General features: G+C 35.4%; 5 protein-coding genes across 5 annotated transcripts; 4 read left to right on the top strand and 1 right to left on the bottom strand.

Moving 5' to 3' along the window:
- Nucleotides 1–255: 255 nt before the first annotated feature.
- On the bottom strand, nt 256–3084 carry SAPINGB_P001550 (uncharacterized protein; the record flags this gene model as incomplete). The annotated part of the gene is made up of 1 exon (XM_031996271.1): nt 256–3084. One exon carries the CDS (start codon nt 3082–3084, stop codon nt 256–258), a length of 2829 nt encoding a protein of 942 aa, XP_031852162.1.
- A 3208-nt stretch (nt 3085–6292) lies between these two features.
- On the top strand, nt 6293–7430 carry SAPINGB_P001549 (uncharacterized protein; the record flags this gene model as incomplete). The annotated part of the gene is made up of 3 exons (XM_031996270.1): nt 6293–6338; nt 6518–7165; nt 7225–7430. 3 exons carry the CDS (start codon nt 6293–6295, stop codon nt 7428–7430), a joined length of 900 nt encoding a protein of 299 aa, XP_031852161.1.
- A 560-nt stretch (nt 7431–7990) lies between these two features.
- On the top strand, nt 7991–11983 carry SAPINGB_P001548 (uncharacterized protein; the record flags this gene model as incomplete). The annotated part of the gene is made up of 4 exons (XM_031996269.1): nt 7991–8004; nt 8102–8120; nt 8332–8367; nt 8483–11983. 4 exons carry the CDS (start codon nt 7991–7993, stop codon nt 11981–11983), a joined length of 3570 nt encoding a protein of 1189 aa, XP_031852160.1.
- Nucleotides 11984–13350: 1367 nt separating this feature from the next.
- Nucleotides 13351–16482, top strand: SAPINGB_P001547 (uncharacterized protein; the record flags this gene model as incomplete). Its single annotated transcript, XM_031996268.1, has 4 exons — nt 13351–13364; nt 13442–13460; nt 13552–13587; nt 13669–16482. The coding sequence occupies 4 exons, from the start codon at nt 13351–13353 to the stop codon at nt 16480–16482; spliced, it is 2883 nt and encodes a 960-aa protein (XP_031852159.1).
- Nucleotides 16483–16928: 446 nt separating this feature from the next.
- On the top strand, nt 16929–18479 carry SAPINGB_P001546 (uncharacterized protein; the record flags this gene model as incomplete). Its single annotated transcript, XM_031996267.1, has 1 exon — nt 16929–18479. The coding sequence occupies one exon, from the start codon at nt 16929–16931 to the stop codon at nt 18477–18479; it is 1551 nt and encodes a 516-aa protein (XP_031852158.1).
- Between the last annotated feature and the right edge of the window lie 49 nt (nt 18480–18528).

The following is an 18528-nucleotide window of genomic DNA, read 5'->3' as shown; positions in this document are numbered from 1 at the left end:
ATATATATATATATATATATATATATATATATATATAACAGATGAAGACAAAAGAAAAAGACAATATGCCCATTTTCATATAAAAGTCAAAAGTAAGAGAGAAGAAGAAGAAGAAGAAGAATTATACAATAAAAAGTGCCCTCCCCCCAAAAAAAAACAAAAAAAAGATAATAATCAACATTTTTAAAAGCAATATTAAAAAAAAAAATGAAAAAGTAAAGGTTCATGAAAGAAAGAAAGAAAAAGAAAAAAAAATTAAGCCGTGGAAATTGATTCAACCTTGGTTTCAGCCACCAACACTTCAACCTTAGTCTCAGTTACCAAAACTTTATCATTATTAACAGCTTCAACATCAGCTTCATCAGCTTCATCATCTTCATCATCTTTTTCCTTTTCAGACACCAAAACCTTATTTTCAATCTTTTGTTTTGCTAAAACTTTTGCCGCTAAACTCTCTTCATACCGATCATGCTCAATTTTCTCTTGAAGTGTGCTGTAATAACTCAACAGGTTCTGATAAACTTCTTGTTGATGCTGGTTTTGCTGAATCTGAATTTGAAGCTGCTGCAAATGCACTTGAACATGCGGATCATAGTATCCTCCTGGACTCATGGGTGATACTGGAATCGCTGCTGTTGTTGAGCTGGCAGTAGTAACACCAGAAGATGCACCAGTAGATGATGATGTAGCCAGAGATGCAGCTACTGCAGTCGCGGCAGTCGCTGCTGCATGAACTACTGGAGTGCCAATAGGCATCAGCCCGCTATAACCAGCATAGTTGGCGTATTGTGCATTGTAGAAATTGTGATGATAATGTTGTGGCAAGTGCTGATTTGGTTGAGAATGGTACTGATAATGCTGTGGTGAAAATTGTCTAATCCCTTTATTTTTGTAATTTCTGAAGCCCTTATTATTATTATTATTGCCGTTATTATTACCGTTATTATTATTTTTATTATTGTTATTGGGTTTGGAAGAACCATCTCGGTTATTTTGTGAGTTATTTCTCACTTTATAATTAATACTGTTATTATTATTGTTAAACCGCGGCCGTTGTGTTTGGTATTGATTGTTGGTATTTTGATTGTTAGGTTGATGCTTAGTATGCTGATGTTGTTGTTGTTGTTGTTGTTGTTGTTGTTGTTGTTGTGATTTTTGTGAATGTTGAAATTGTTGTGGTTTTTGTGATTGTTGTGGTTGCTGCTTTGGCTGATAATGACCATTGATGCCTAGTGGATAACAGTCCGGCTGCACTGGCGAGCATGGCACAGATTGCAGCAACCAACTCGGGGACTGAGCCAGTGGGTTTTGCAACAAGTGATGTAGAATCACACCTGTGCTATTGATGCTACTGCTCCTGCTCAGATTGTGTGGGGTTGAAGGAATGGATTTACCGCTCCCACTAGCATGAAGTTTAGATCCCTCATTACCACCACCACCATTCTCTCCCAACTCATTAAAAAATTCATTTTTGCGGTCTCGAATGGCTCGGTGATAATGATTGATTGTGTCCTTTGCTCGCTGCTTTGACTCATCATCTCCAAATAATCGAACAAGACCCCTGGAAAGTGTAACTTCATGCTTAAGGTATTGCAACTCCTCTGTCCACCAAAGCTTACTATTATTGCGTAGCTTCTTGTCAGGAGAAAGTCCAGTAGTAGTGCTATCTGCAACACCATCAATAATGCTATCTGCTGCAATGCTTTCTGCCGCAGTGCTATCTGCAGTACTACTACTACGATCCCGTTTTTCCTTGGTACCTTGATGTGATGGTGCTGAAGATATCTTGCTAGAAGAAAATGCTGAGGGACGAGGTTCTGAACCTTCCAAGCCAATGATTTCAATTTCATCTGCATGTTTGGATGGAATTTCTTCTTCACTTATGACAGCTGTTGTTGCTGAAGAAGTAGAAGAAATAGAGCTAGGGAAAAATGCTTCACCTGAAAATGAAAAAGATGATTGTTCCTTTTGAACTTGAGTAGCTTCGTCATCATCATCCTCATCATCTTCGTTATTATCTTCGTCATCGTCATCATCATCATCATCATCATCTTCTTCTTCTTCTTCTTCTACAAGAGTTTGTCTTTGATGATAAGTGGATGAAAAACTTTGTTGGTACTTGGCTCTTTCATTTTCAACGCATGTCTCGTCTTTGGGTGAAATAAGCTCAAGAGAGTCGTTATCATCTTCATGATGATCTGTTTCTTCTTCAAACTTTTTGCCATATAACTGTTTATCATTAAAAGAAGCATCAGTAGGAGAAGAATCTTTTTTGGAAATGGGTTGAATAGAATCACGGTTAAAGCCAGACGATTCGAGAATTCTTTTGCTGTCATTTAAACCTTTGCGGATGTTGACAAAGCGGGACTGCAAAAAACCTTCAAACTCACCAACCTTGTTTTCGAGATTGGTTACCACTTGTTTATAGCTTTGGATTTGCTGAACAATAGAAGGATTGGAAGGGAATTCTAAAGTAGATTCATCCTTTTCTGGTTCGTCTTGGTCAATGGTTGGAGGCCGGAGGAGATTTGCCGTGTGCTTGAGGCCACCAATGCCGAGATTTGTATGGCTGAGAAGAGTATCAAATTGGTAGAGAAGGGTGCTTGATAGTGAAACAAGAAGATCTTGTTGGAATTTACGGAATCTTGCCTCTTCAATATCTGAAGATGATGATTGTGAACAAGTATCTGTTGTCGGGGTAGTTGAGGTGATATTGGATGGTTGATTTTGGATAGATTCTGCTGGCAATGTAGTAGGTTGGTTTGATGAATTGGTTGAAAGAGGAATTTGAGGTGAAGATGATGATTGTGTAGAAGATGATTTTGAAGAATGGACTGGAGGTTCATCTTTGTTATTTTCAGAGAATGCAGTAGGAGTAGAATTAATAGAGGAGGCGGCGTTAGCGGCAGTGGTTGTGTTGTTGTTGGTTTTATTAATATTTTTGCTGTTATTTTTATTATTATTATTATTATTATTATTATTATTATTAGCACCTGTGTTACCACTTCTCCCACTAAGGATTCCAGAAGTGCAGCTGGGGTTAACAGCATCATTGATAAAGCCAACGTCGTATCCAGAAAGCATTACAACGGTGCCACAAGCGAGATTAATGCTGAAGAAAAAAGAGATGAAAAAGCGATGATTTAAAAGGGGATAAAAATAAAAAAAAAAAAAAAATGAAGGATGAAAAATTGAAATCAAAGTTTTTCGCTTTTAATATGTTTATAATGTATGTAAGAGAAAGAATCCACAGGTTTAAAATAGATCGTTCTCCAGGAAGGATCGACTGACCCTTTAAGACATACAAATAAGCGAAACTAGAGAAAAAGGATGATTATGGATACTGGGGAGTTTCCAAGTATTTTCTCAACAAAAAAGATGAATATTAAAACAAAATCTCTTTTTTTTTTTTTTATTTTAAAAAAGAAAAAAAAAATGGTTTAAGGTAAGGAAAGAAGTAAAGGAAAGAAGAAGAAAAAGAAGAAGAAAATAACAACAAATAGTAATAGTAAATAATAATAATAATAATAAAATGGACCGGTTATTTTTCTAAAATAAATAAAGAGAAAAAGGAAAAAAGAAAGAAAGGGAGAGAGGAGGGGATGAAGAAACATAAAAATGGTGCGGACCTAAAAAAAAAAAAAAAAAAAAAAAAAAAAAAAAAAAAGTGACACTACACACACACACACTCACACAAAAAAAAAGACAGCAGAGACAAAGTTCACCAAAAACCTCCTGAACAAACCAAAAAAAAAAAAGTCGGAAACTTCAAGGCAATTGACCGGGTTATGCGGTGATTTTGAATATATTAAGGAGACTTTATTTTATTTTATTTTTTAAAAAAAAAAAAAAATAATGTTTATGGATTTATTTATTATTTGATTTTTTTTTTATTAAAAGGTCTTGTAAAAAAAAAAAAAGTCAAGAAAGTTCAAGAATTTAAAAGTTAAAAGTAGATAATAAGAGGCACATTGAACATTCTGTACTTGCCATTTTTGATCTTACAAAGATCTCAAAGTTTAAGATTATCAGGAATTAACTAAAAAAAAAAAATAAACAAAAAGAAATACCTGCATTTACTCATTCCCTTTATGAATATATAGTTTATATATACAATTAGTCTTTTTATTATTATTATTATTCTTCTTTTTCAAGCACGTTCCAATCCCTTTATTTTCTTTCTTTCTTTCTTTTTTTTTCTATTCCAAAAAAAAAAAAATATATTTTTGAAATATTTATGAATTTCTTTTTGCACGGGATCAACATTTAAATGGAGCCTTTTGAAAATCTATACAACACCAACAATACGCGTTTAAGATGGAGACATCACTTTTTGAATATATATTTATTAAACAATTAAATGAATTTGAAAATGGTTTGATTGGGAATAACTTTTTCTTTATAATAGTGATATTTATTTTTATTTTTTTTTTTTTATCATTACATCACCTATTCCAAAATCTGTATTGTTTTAGTCACGTGAATAAAAACGGATTCATTTTTGATTTTATTTTTATTTTATTTTTATTTTTATTTTGGGTACAAACATAACACCAGCGGTAATAGTAGAAGCAACAGTAGAAGCAACAGTAGAAGCAGCAGTAGAAGCAGCAGTGGAAGCAGCAATGGCAATGATAGTGATTGTGATTGTGGAAGAAGGTAGAGACAACGGGAGTGGCACTTTAAAGAAGTCCAACTACTTCTAAGATTGCCCATTTTTATCTACAGAACATACGTATGACAATGATAATGATGATGACGACAAATTAAAATAAAACCCCGCTAGTTTGGCAGCTGCTGCCAGATATTACGGCTTAACACAAAGCCCTTTTGAATATATATATATATATATATATACATATATATGAAGATAATAACGAGGGTCTTAGTTTTAGTTATTTAGTAAAACGTTGAATTTGAGGAAATTTTTTTTTTTTTTTTAAAAAAATAACAATATACCACTTAACCTTTTTAAAGGTTCCACCGAACAAAACTTACACGCGCTTTTTCAAAAATAAATAAATAAATAAAAGTTTTTTCTGCCAATCACACTCGATTTCTTTTAAAATTTTTTTTAGTCTGCCACCCTGGAAACTAAAAAAAAAAAAAAAAAAAAAAAACAGACAGAAAGACAGACAGACAGACAGACAGACAGGCACGCTTTACTACTCGTAATAACAAACGAAAAAAATAAAAATAAAAATAAAAAAAAGTTTCTATAATTAGATTTGTTGTTGTTGTTGTTATTTTAAATTCTCATGCGTTTTCGTGTTGTATCTCTTTTTGGCTGGTGATTTACCTTAGTTGGGACATAATAGTTACATTTATGTTACATTTATGTTACATTTATATACATAATAAATACGGCTATCAACCATAAATTTTATTTTTTAAAAAACAAAAACAAAAAAATAAAGGCAAGGGTAAGGGTAAGGGTAAGGGGTATTTTATTTATAATATTATAATATTATGTAGAACTGACACATTGAATAGCAATAATATTGGATGTTAATGGTCTTTAGATCATGGAATGTAACTAATTATATAATTATTAGCTCCCATCCTCCATTCCCCTCCATGGAGTCTATTTTTATAAAAACCCTAACCCTATACGCGGCCCTGACGCGCACAAACTTCGTTTTTTTTTTTCTAACATCTTCCCCATACAGACAAATACACGTGCCGTAAAGCTTGGTTTTGTTAAAAAAAACCACGTGACTATACTATTTTGTTTCTTTGTTTCTTTGTTTCTTTTATTTTTTTTTTATTTTTTTTTTTTTTATATTCAAGGGTTATTATTATGGTTAATAATAAACAAAAAGAATGAAATAAGAATCAAAATCAAAATCAAAATCAAACTGTCATCTAATTTTGGTGACTTGCAGTCTTATTAATTTATTTATTTATGGGCAAAATCTCTGGCAAAATAAGGGTTTAAGAAATATACAGGAGTCCGTGAAGATAAATGGGAAGATAAGTCTTGTAGATTTGTTTGAGACCAACAAACTGGGGGTTTCTCTGTTTCTTTTATATTAAAATTATAATTATAATTATAATTATAATAATAAAAAACTGGTATTAGGGTCTTTATTCCCGGCTACCGGAGACGTACAGATCGAAACTTCCCGCATTAAAAAAAAAAAATTGTAAATAAACAAATAATTTTTTTGTTTTTGTCATTGCATTTCATAGTATTCTTCACAACTACAATCACAACCACCAAAAAAAAATACTATCTTCAACCAACACAACCTGCATTGTTTTCTTATCATCATTTATACAGCAACAACCAATGGATCTAGTTAAAAATTTTCAGTTTTCTAGAATTCTGTCCAACAGTATGTCCTTTATACTTTTATTCTTTCTCTTTTTCTCTTTTTTTTCTTTTTCTCTTTTTTTTCTTTTTTTCTTTTTTTCTTTTTTTCTTTTTTTTCTCTCTCTCTCTCCCTTAATTTTACAAGGACTTTCCATGGACATTTAATCCTCTAATTCTTGCTTCAAATCACTCTTCCAACAGGTACCGATTCAAAAAAAATCTACCTATTAGGTACTATCGATTCCCAAAATGCTATAGTGGCAATTGAAAAAGTAGCTTTCGATTTGGACCCCAAGTCTCTTTCAGATTATAAATCCCTTGGAATTGACCAGCTCCGTCTGCTCGACATTAATGACGTCTATTCTTGGAATATGGCTACCCTCATTCAAAACATTGATTCCAATCCAGCTGCAAAAGTTAACGTTATCTACCCGGCCTCTGATACCCATATTAAAAAATACCAAGAATCAAAACCTCGCTACATTGTCGAGACCCCTGAATTGTACCAGAAATATGTTGCCCCATATGTTGAGTCTATGCGGGGGGATCGAATCAAGTGGGTCCATCAGATTCTGTTTAAAGGCACAGAGGCCGAGCGTGTTTTAACTAGAGTAGATGAAGATCCCTCAGGCCGCAATGGTACTTTTGTTCTTTTACCTGACCTTAAGTGGGACCGCAAAACTTTAGAAACACTTTATCTTATTGCAATCTCTATAAAGGATATTGCTTCCATTCGAGATCTCACTGAGGCTCATATACCCATGTTGGAATCTATTCGTGACAAAATATATGCTACAGTTTATGAAAAATATGGTCTTGAGCCATCTCAATTGAAGATTTACGTTCATTGTAAGTTTATTTTTTTTATTTTTTTATTTTTTTTAAACTTTGAAAATTAATTATTTTAGATCAACCTTCTTATTATCACTTCCATATCCATGTCACTCATGTCCAACTACAGCAAAATGATTTTGGTCGCTCTATTTTCTTGGATTCTGTAATTGAACAACTACGTCATCTAGGACCAGAAGGCTTTTCTAAAGCTACGCTAACGTATCTCTTGAGCGACACCCATGATCTTTGGACCAATGGATTTTCCAAAGAATTACGTTAATATTTTATTTTATCTTTATTGTATATTAGTACGGTGTATCATCATGATAATAATAATGGGTGATATTAAAAATAAAAATAAATCATTTTAGTTATTATCCATTATACCCATTTATTTATTTTTATTTTTAATATAATAGATGAATAGCCTAGTTTTTTATTTATTTATTTTGTTTTATTTTATTTTTTGTCAAAATAACGATTTTTAATTTTTTTTTATTAATTATTCATATAAATATAAATAAATAAAAAAGAAGCAAACAACATTGCAGATTGCTGCCTTCCAGAAGCTTTTAGAGAGACCAAAAAAAGATGGTGGTGTTATATATATATATATTTATTATATGGTAAAAAAAAAAAAAAAAAGATTTGGTGGTGGAAAAAAAAAGAAAAAAGTAAAAAAAAAAAAAATTATCAATCTTGGCTTTTTTTTTTTTTTTTTTTTTCTTCACACAAATTATTCTTCTTACCCATTTACCCCAAAAAAAAAAAAAAAAATCCTCCATTTCAAATCCATTTTAATTCCTCTTCTCCCCCCCCTCCAATTTATTCTTCGCTCAAATGAAATTCGCTCTGTAAGTAATTTTATATAAATATCATATAACAAAATTAAAAAAAAAAACTAATATATTTCAAAAAAAAATTTTTTTCTTCTTCTTCTTTTTCCTTTAGTCTACTGAGTGAAAGTCTGGTATGACCATTTTTCTACTCTCCCCTCATCCTCTTACATTCTTTTATTGTCACACGTGAAATTCGAATACCTTTTTCAAAAACAACAAAAAAAAAAAAAAAACCAAATCTCATCAATAAATAAACACCCAAGATCTTGATCAATAAAAATCTCAAAAAATAAATTTTTTATCAATTATTTTAAACTAATAATATATATTTCTCAAAATTAGGTCCCTGAATGGCGAGCCCAGTACCTCGATTACAAGGTATGTATATAAACTTTGTACTAAACAAAGACTAGAAATAATGGGTTTAAAAAATCAAAAATGCAAAAATGCAAAAATGCAAAAAATTTTAACAAAATCAATCCCCCTCCTTTAGGCTGGAAAAAAACGTCTCAAGAAAATTGGGAAAAATATTTCAAATCCTCCTCTTGTTCAAGAATCTTCCTCTTTGCAAAGCTTCTCAGCTGGTGCCAGAGAACAAGCTGATGTTATTTCAAGACCTACCCCAGCTAAGGTACCTGCTCCAGCCGCAGAGCATTCTAGCGATGACAATGCTCCTCCACCCACCACAGCTCCAAATGTCGACCATAAAGCTGTCTTAGAAGGCTTCTCTTTAGGACCCCCAGCTGCTACTTCCTCTTCTTCAGAGCTCCCTCAACAGGAAATCTCCACTCAAGATGCTACGACTTCTTTCCATACACCCGCTACTCCGTTTTCTTCGCTAAACAAACCGAATACTCAGTATGGAACCATTGCAGAAACAGATCCTCTGACTCCCTTAGTCCCACCAGCAGGCATGTCAAAGCTTCCTACTCAAGATACCAACATTGTCACAGATCAATCGCCTTTGCTTGATCCTTCACACAATAGATACAATCCACGACCAGTCCAACAAGTAGGCCCTGAACCAGGAATTACTTCTACAATTAAAAAAAACGTGACTTTTAAAAATCTTGTTGACAAGATACCTGCACAAATCAAGGCCTTAGGTAATGGATCCCAACAATCCTCAATGGCTATTCGTTTTGATGAAATGTATACTTTGGAAGAACAAGACTTTATGGATTGGCTTGACAGCGAATTTTTAAAAATCCAAACATTTTACAAAAAAAAGGAAGATGAAGGCGTTGAACGGTATTTAATTCTTCAAGACCAACTTTTTAATTTGCGTGAGCAACGTTATAATCAAAAGGCAAAGCAAGAAAAGAAAACTGCTCGGTTAGTTTCTTCAAATTATCCTACTCTTGCGTCATCTCAAAAAATTTCAAAGGAAATTAAACATAAAATCACGCGCAAGTTTGATCTCCCATCTCTTCCAACTTCTCTCCATAATCTTTTCTTTACCCCAATACAAGACCACGATGAAGAGGAATTGCGAGAAGACTTTTATCGCTCTACCAAAAACAGAATTGATAAAGAAAGTCTCACAAATACCCCCGATAGATTGGAAGCTGCTTCCCGTAGAGCTTCTATACGACCCACTTCTAGCTATGGATCAGTTCACACCACAGGTGCAGAGGGTAACCAAGCTGCAAATGCTCGTCAACGCAGACACATTATTTCCCATGAAAATGATGATGAACAAGAAGAAGTGATAAACCCTATGACTGGTCACACTAGAGATTATACACGTCGTGTTCGTGATCAGAAAATTTCCTACTCTGTGGCTCGTCGTCAACTTAAAATGGCCGTTGTTGAACTCTACCGTGAACTTGAAATGCTCAAGTCTTACCGCTCACTTAATCTCACAGGTATGCGCAAGATTTTGAAAAAGTTTGACAAAACCAGCGGTCATCACTCGCTTCCAGGGTACATGGCAAAAGTCACCCAGAGCTACTTAAACAAGACTGAAATTTTGGACGATTTGATTGCGAAAACTGAGGATATGTTTGCCATCTACTTTGAAAATGGTAATCACAAAATGGCTGTTGAAAAACTCCGTGCAAATGCAGTTCATGAAGAACATTATACGGAAACCTTTCTTACTGGTCTTTTCATTGGTCTTTCAATTCCATTCATCATTCGTGCCACTTGGATGGGTCTTAAGAGTCTTCATGAAGGAGATCCCGACGCTTTATTTCTTTTCCAAATCTGGGGCGGGTTTTTCCTCATCATTATGATGCTTTGTCTTTTCGCTGTAAATTGCATTGTCTGGACTTTTTACAAAATTAATTACCCGTTTGTGTTTGAATTTAATCCATTGCATCATCTAAGTTCTAATCAAATTGGTTCTGTGCCGTCATTTTTGCTCTTCATCATGAGCATCCTTGGTTGGCTTTGTTTTGAAGATTTCTGGGAAAAGGATTTTCGCCAAATTTATTTCCCTCCAATTTTTTTGGTTTTCTCCGTTGTCATTTTACTTTGGCCCTTTGGAGTTTTCCACCTTAATGCTCGTAAGTGGCTTTCAATTGCATTTTGGCGTGTTTTCTTTTCGGGCTTTTACCCAGTTGAATTCCGAGATCTCATTGTTGGAGATATTTGCTGCTCTCTCACTTACTCTATCAGTAACGCTGCCTTTTTTTTCTGTCTCTATGCTACCCACTGGAGCGGCTTGGTTTCTGGGAATACCTCTGGTTCCTTGTGCGGCTCAAGCCATTCCCGTTGGATGGGCTTTTTGTCTGCCCTACCGGGTATTTGGCGTTTCCTACAATGCGGCAGGCGATACCTTGACTCTGGAGATGCTTTCCCGCACTTGGCAAACATGGGCAAGTACACTTTACTCATTTGTACCAATGCCTTTTTAAGCGCCTACCGTATCCGCCTAAACTCCAGTTCTCTTCGCACGTCTTACATAGTGTTTGCTAGTTTAAACACTCTAATGAGCTCCTTTTGGGACTTGTTTATGGATTGGTCTTTGATGCAAATTGGTTCCGCAAACTTTTTGCTACGAGATGAATTGGCCTTTAAGTCAACTTTGCCTTACTATTTGGCCATGGTTGTAGACCCTATTTTGCGATGCAATTGGATTTTTTACATCATCTATGCTAATCAAGTCCAACAATCTGCCAAAGTATCATTTTTTGTTGCTCTTTCAGAAGCTTTAAGAAGATTCATTTGGGTTTTTTTCCGTGTGGAAAATGAACATTGCTCCAACGTTACGCGCTTTAGAGCTTCAAGAGACATTACTTTGCCATACACCATTGTCAAACGCAAAGAGTCACCACTCATTAAAGGCCAACCTGGCACCAAACAAGAGCAAGAATCATTGCTTGGCGGTGTTCGTCCTGATGACGAGGAAAGTATGGTTGGCACCAGTGCCGATGCTGGGGCTGGGGCTGGTGATGGTGCTGGTGCTGGTGCTGGTGCTGGTTCTTCCGTTTCTGGTGCTGCCCAAACAACACCTGACCAGCAACAGTCCCAGCAACACGAACAGGCACCAACGCAACAAGAGCTTACAGAAGCACTACAACGCAAGGCAACGTTTGGTCAGCGGTTGTATCGTTTCATGGAGCCATTGCTTGAGACGATTGGTAAAACACTACAAACTGCGCACGTGCGAGACTTTGAACGCCGCAAAGATAAACCCAAAAATGGTGAAGAAGGATCTGGAAGCCCCGGAGATACGGATGACGAAGAAGAGGAAGACGAGGATATTGAGTTTGCAGAAGAACAATATTTGGAAGAACTTATTGATAGTGATGGTGGTTTAGCTTCACAATCAGATGCTCACGGGACTAGTCGTCTCCAGTCGCCGAGGTTAGCGGCTCGTCGGCGCCAGCGCCGTCACGCTGGTAGTATAGGCAGTACAGGCAGTGCAGGCAGTGGTGGTGGTGGGTCGAGCCACCACAATAGTCAACACAATAGTGTTTCTAGTCTTCGGAACCAATCTCAAATGGAGTCCGAATCAGCTCGTGATTGGCGTGACAAGTTTTTGTAAAATGGTGAAATTTTTTTTTTTTTTTTTTTCTTGACAGAAAGAGAAAGAATTGAAAGAAAGAAAAAAAGAAAAAAAGAAAAAAAAATTTCAAAAGAAATCCTTTTGCATTATATTGTCTATTATTATTATTTATATTATTATTATTATTATTATTATTATTATTATTATTAATGTTTTATTTGCTTAGTTTTTTTATTTATTTAAATTAATAAATAAAAGAGAAAAGAAAAGAAACAAATTCCAGGCAATGTTGTAGACTTTGTCGTTTAGAAATGTCAAAGTTAAAATGAGCATTCATATTTTTTGTTTAATTATGTATTTAAATATTTAAATTGATAAACTATCATCATTATGACTGATGAAAGAAAGGATATTCGTCATTATCAGTAGTAATAGTAATAGTAATATTAATAGTAGTAGCTCAATGTGCTCCGGTTAGATTACCCGAATATCTATCCATCTATCTATATATATATATATATGTTTATGTCCCGGATGGTCAAAATGGGACATTATGGCAACTTTTGAAACCAAAAAAAAAAAAAAAAAAAAACAAATTTGTAAAAAAATTTGTAAAAAAATGAAAGGGATGTCACAGGACCAATGTTCCGCGGTAATCATTGAGATTATTTCATTAACATTATTTCTTTCTTTCTTTTCTTTCTTTCTTTCTTTCTTTCTTTCTTTCTTTCTTTTTAGAATATATATACTAGGAACAACCAATCGGGCCGTTAATTTTATTATTTTATTATTTAAATGAAAATTATAAAATATAAAATATAAAATTTATATGAAAAATTATAAAATTTTATAAAAATTATTAAAAATTATAAAAATTTTGTATAAATTATAGTGACATCAAAAAGTTTCCAAATTTGTCCAAAAGAGCCAAAATGGGATGGGTTTATTTGGAAAGAAAAAAAAAAAAAAAAAAAAAATTGTATGGATTATGTAACACTGCGGTAGCGGCAGTTTGTGACCAGTAGTAGAAATAATTAATGGGATGAGTGGATGAGTGGATGGATGGAGGCATTGAGGGGGAGGGGAAAAGAGATGAAAATGAAGATGAAAATGATGAAGAAAAATGAAGATGAAGATGAAAATGAGGATGGACGAGTGGGCGGCTGGGACAACATAGGCGATTTAAGTTTCCTAAAATGGCAAACCTGGAGAAAAAAAAAAAAAAAAGACTCACATTTAGTATTAAAAAAAAAAAAAAAAATTCCTTTTTCCTATATATGTGAACCGTTTTCTGTTATTAAAATAATAGATTAAATAAAAAAACTTTTTTTTTTTTTTCGTGAAACATATATATATATATATTTTTTATTCTTTTTTTTTTTTTTTTTTAAAAAAAGAAAAAAAAAATGAAATTTGAACGGTATGATATATATAAATATTAATTATCATAAAATTCTTTATTTCTCATCTCATCAAGTTCTAACTTTTTAAAACTAGCCTGTTAAATGACAGTTTAGTATGTCACTTTGGTCCCATCGTCATCATCATCATCATCATCATACCTAATACTGACCCACTTTTTTTTTTTTTTTTTTTTTTTTTTCTAGATCCCAGAATGGAAAACCCAATATCTGGATTACAAGGTACGTTTCAAAATTATATTCATAATTAAAATAAAATATAAAATAATAAAAAAACTAACCATTTGATATATATATATATAGACTGGCAAGCGGTTCATTCGCAAAATTAGAACAGACGAAGATGGAAATAGTCCAACAAGTCCAATCTCAACCATCCACAAAGACTCCACTACCTCTGCAATTTACTCTCTTGGCGACAATGTCAATGATGAACTTCCAAACTTCACTTACCAGTCTTCCATAGCATCAAACAGCATATACGAACCTTCTCTTCAATCATCGACTTTAAATCCTCAGCCACTTTCTCAAATTACTATTCCACGTAAACCTTCTTCCACTACAACACATGACCCCTTTTTCCCGGCTTCTTCTTCTCTTCCAACACGACCTTCTTCTTCTTCCCTATCTTCACTGGCTTACATTCGAAATTCCTCTGACCAGAACCAAAACCAACACCCGTCATATGGAACTGTTGACTTCCAACGTAATAATAATGATCATATTATAATTACGCCCCCATTCATTCCACGAGAAGAAACTTATACCCATGCTGAGCAAGACTTTATGGATTGGTTAGATGCAGAAGTCGCACGTGTTGAAGATTTTTACAAGACTAAAAAGTCCGAATGCATTGAACGATACTTACTTTTACAAGATCAGCTCTTTAATTTACGTGAGCAACATGGTACAACTGCCTTGATAAAACAAAAGCATAGAAATTCCTTACGTACCGATTCCTTAAGACCTAAAAGTAGCCATCATCATAATGATCACCACCCACTCCCTCTCCACCTTTCCCACAATGTTATTTTCACACCTCTTGGACGACGTCACAAACGTGGGAAAAGTACCGAGCATACAGAAACAGAAACAGTCACAGAAACAAATGCTCCTGCAACTTCCTCTTCCTCACGTGCCACTGAAAGAAGTACATCTCGAAGCAAAAGCCGAGATTATGTGCGCAAGGTTCGCGACGACCGTATTTCCTATTCAACTGCACGCCAACAACTCAAACTTGCAGTTGTGGAATTGTACCGGGAATTGGAAATGCTAAAATCTTTCCGCTTGCTTAATCTAACTGCTGTCCGCAAGATTGTCAAAAAGTTTGACAAGGCTTCTGGCCATACATCCTTGCCCGGGTATATGGCCAAAATGAGCAATAACTACCTTAGCAAGACTGACACTCTTGATACGCTTATTGCCAAAGCTGGAGACATGTTCACCGTTTACTTTGAAAATGGTAACAGAAAATTGGCTTTTGAAAAGCTCCACGCAAGCCCAGAAAATGAAGAACACTACTTGGAAAACTTTGCCACTGGTGTTTTCTTGGGTCTTTCTGTGCCATTCATGGCTCGAGCTATTTGGATGGGTCTCCAGCATCTTGACCGTGGTGATCCTGACACCCTTTTCCTTTTCCAAATCTGGGGTGGGTTCTTTCTTGTCATTATGTTCTTTTGCCTCTTTGCACTCAGTTGCATTGTTTGGACGAAAAACAAAATTAACTACTCTTTTGTATTTGAGTTTGATCCACTTTCTCACCTCAACCCAAAGCAAATCGGTACTCTGCCTGCCTTTTTGCTACTTGTTATGAGTGTGCTTAGTTGGTGCTGCTTTGAAGATTTTTGGGCTGGCACTTTTAGAAAAATTTATTACCCACCAATTTTCCTTGCCTTTTCTTTGATTGTTTTATTTTTGCCATTTGATATCCTTCAATTAAGCGCTAGAAAATGGCTCTGCATTGCATTTTGGCGACTCTTGTTTTCAGGAATCTATCCAGTTGAATTCCGTGATCTTGTTTTGGGTAATATTTGCTGCTCAATGACTTACTCTATTAGTAACGCTGCCTTCTTCTTTTGTTTGTACTCCACACACTGGAGTGGCTTACTTCCAGGAGACCCATCGGGCTCTTATTGTGGATCAAACCATTCCCGATGGATGGGGTTCATTTCCACAGTTCCTTGTATTTGGCGTTTTCTGCAGTGTGGCCGCAGATATCTCGACACTGGCGATATTTTCCCACACTTGGCCAACATGTGCAAATATTCTTTGCTCATTTGTACTAATGCATTTTTAAGCGCTTACCGCATCAAACTTGATTCTCATACTCTGCGTACCTGGTACATTGTTTTTGCATCGCTCAACACAGTTGTGAGCACTTTTTGGGATATCTTTATGGACTGGTCGTTGATGCAGGTTGGCTCGCACAACTTTTTGTTGAGAGACGAGCTAGCCTTTAAGTTTACTTCACCTTACTATGCGGCAATGGTGCTGGACACTGTACTGCGTTGCAACTGGTTTTTTTACATCATTTATGAAAACCAGCTTCAGCAATCAGCCAAAATCTCCTTTTTCATTGCTCTTTCCGAAGCCCTCCGTCGTGTTGTTTGGGTCTTTTTCCGTGTAGAAAACGAACACTGCTGTAACGTCACTCGCTCAAAGGCTTCTAGAGACATTACCTTGCCTTATGCAACTATCACACGAAAGAAATCAACAATTGTCAGTTCCTCTGCTGCAAATGCTGATCGCCAGTGGTTGCTTTCTCCTACCACTCATCCCAATGACGAAGAAGCTACCGGAGGTACCACTCCTCTTCTTTTGCGCAAACCTTCAGGCTCACTTCCTTTTGGAAAACGTTTATTCCGCTTTATGGAACCTGTTCTTGAAACTGTCGGTAAAACCCTGCGGTCCGCACACGCACGCGATTTCGAGCGTCGTCGCAAGGACGATGTTGATGTCGATGATGATGATCACGAAGAGGCTGGACCTCACCTTCAGGGGAGACAGTTTATGGATGAGTCTGTGATGGACACTGATTCCTTGTGGGATTCTAGTCATGCTGGTACCAGAAACACTTCACCTGTACTGACTGAAGATCCGACTATAAGTCGGAGATAGAAATTTTAAAAAAAGATTGTATATTAAAAATATATATCAAATATATCAAAAAAAGAAAAAAAGAAAAAAAGAAAATTCTCTAGAATATGTCGAGGCCTTTGAAATAACTGCAAGCAAGTTTATTTGTTTGTTTGTTTGTTTGTCGTTTGTCGTTTGTAAAGTCCGAAAGATGGAGTAATCCGTCAAAAATGGACTTAAGGCCATGCATTTTCTGGAACATACATTTAGAACACAGTGTGGTGGGGCTAACACAAAGCAGCAAAGTGTACATAAAAAGACTCTTTGCTGCTGCTGCTGCTCCTTCTTTCTTTCTTTCTTTCTTTCTTTCTTTCTTTCTTTCTTTCTTTCTTTCCTTTTTTTTTTTTAAACACTTCAGTATTATTTAAATACTTATATATATTTTTTACTTTACTACCACCAAAAAAAAAAAAACAAATATATCCAAAATGCCTTGGCTTCTTAAACTTCTTAGCCCTATTTTGGGAACACCAGAAAAGGAACGCCAACGTGCTCTTGACAGAATTAGTCGCTCAACTCCAGTTGAAGAAGGAGGGTTCAAGTTTTACTCGCTTCCTAACGAAGAAGCAGAGGAACATCATCTATTCCAACGCCCAGAAGCTCTTCAATTCTTCTACAATGGGAAACTTTACAAAGTTACTGGTGAACGTGCCTCTGGTGTTTTTGAACTCTTCCTCGACCTTTTGTATGTCGCCATGATTGCTCTCTTTTCTTCAGATGTTGCAGAACACCCTGACTGGCCCCATCTTTTAAAATATCTTGTTATTTTTTTCCACTCATACCAAATTTGGCAAGATTTACGTGAAACTTTTGACAATTATTACACAGATGATATTTTACAGCGTGGCATTGTCTTGTCTGTTATGATTGGTATGGCTATTTTTGCAAATAATGCTGCTTACATTGGTTTTGGACACAAGAGAAGTGAAGTAGCATACCTTTCCGCCGTCATCAGTTTCCAGGTTGTTCATTTTATTCTAATTGCAAATTGGTTTTTTTATTCCCTTTTTATTCCAGAACACTTGGTCCGTATGCGTGTCATGGGCTGTATCAATATTTTTACATTCCTTTTACGTTCATTACTCCTTATCCCTCATACTTCTTGGACTTTTCGCATTATTATTGCACTTCTTGCTTTAGCAATTGAACGCGGATTTTGGGTCTATATTTATTCTCCATGGTTCCAAACAAAGGAATACACTGAGTTTTCTACTGCAGTCAATATTGAGCACGAGTCAGATCGTATGACTGCCCTTTATATCATCGTCTTGGGTGAATTTTTAAACAGTTTGATTTCAGATGCTTCTATTATCTTGGGTCTTGACATTGCGGCCGGCCGTGCTGTCATGGTTTTGATTATTGCCTTTTCGCTCAATTGGCTCTATGTACATAATGATGGCTCTGTCAAAAATACCCACGCTTTACGAAGATCTGCTTTAACTGCCATTGGATGGTTTATCATTCACGAACCTCTTTGTGCTGCTCTTGTGTTGTCTGGTGACATTGCCGCCGAGTTTGTCAAGTACGACATCTTGGAAAACTATAACCTTGAATGGTTTTTTTGTTATGGTCTTGCCATTGGTACGTTTTCTCTTTGGATCATGGCTCAATGCACCTTAGCTCGCGATGAATTGGTCTGGCCTAAACAGATTCGTCTCTTATTCAGACTTATTGATGTAATCATCTTTGCTCTGCTACCATTTGCTAAACTCGACACTTCAAATACTTTACTCGTTGCGTCAGTATTAATGGTTATTACTGTAGTATGGGAGAACTATGGTAGTCTGCCAAAGGACCACAATATTTTCACAGATCTTTGCTACGAACCAAACCAATCTTCAGCTCCATTATTATCTAGCGAACCACATGATCATTCAGCAGTTGAACAAGAAGTCGAAGCTCTTCTTCACGCAAACGAGACCATTGACCCTGGTACTGCAGAACAAACTGCAAACAAATATGGTTCTGTTGGACATTAGCTTTTTTTCTATACATTTACGTTTAATAAAATATATATTTTCTCAAACT

The sequence above is a fragment of the Magnusiomyces paraingens genome, assembly GCF_902498895.1.
Source record: "Magnusiomyces paraingens strain CBS 517.90 genome assembly, contig: contig1, whole genome shotgun sequence".
In the NCBI taxonomy this organism is placed as follows: Eukaryota; Fungi; Ascomycota; class Dipodascomycetes; order Dipodascales; family Dipodascaceae; genus Magnusiomyces; species Magnusiomyces paraingens.
This window is presented reverse-complemented; position numbering and strand designations above follow the sequence as displayed.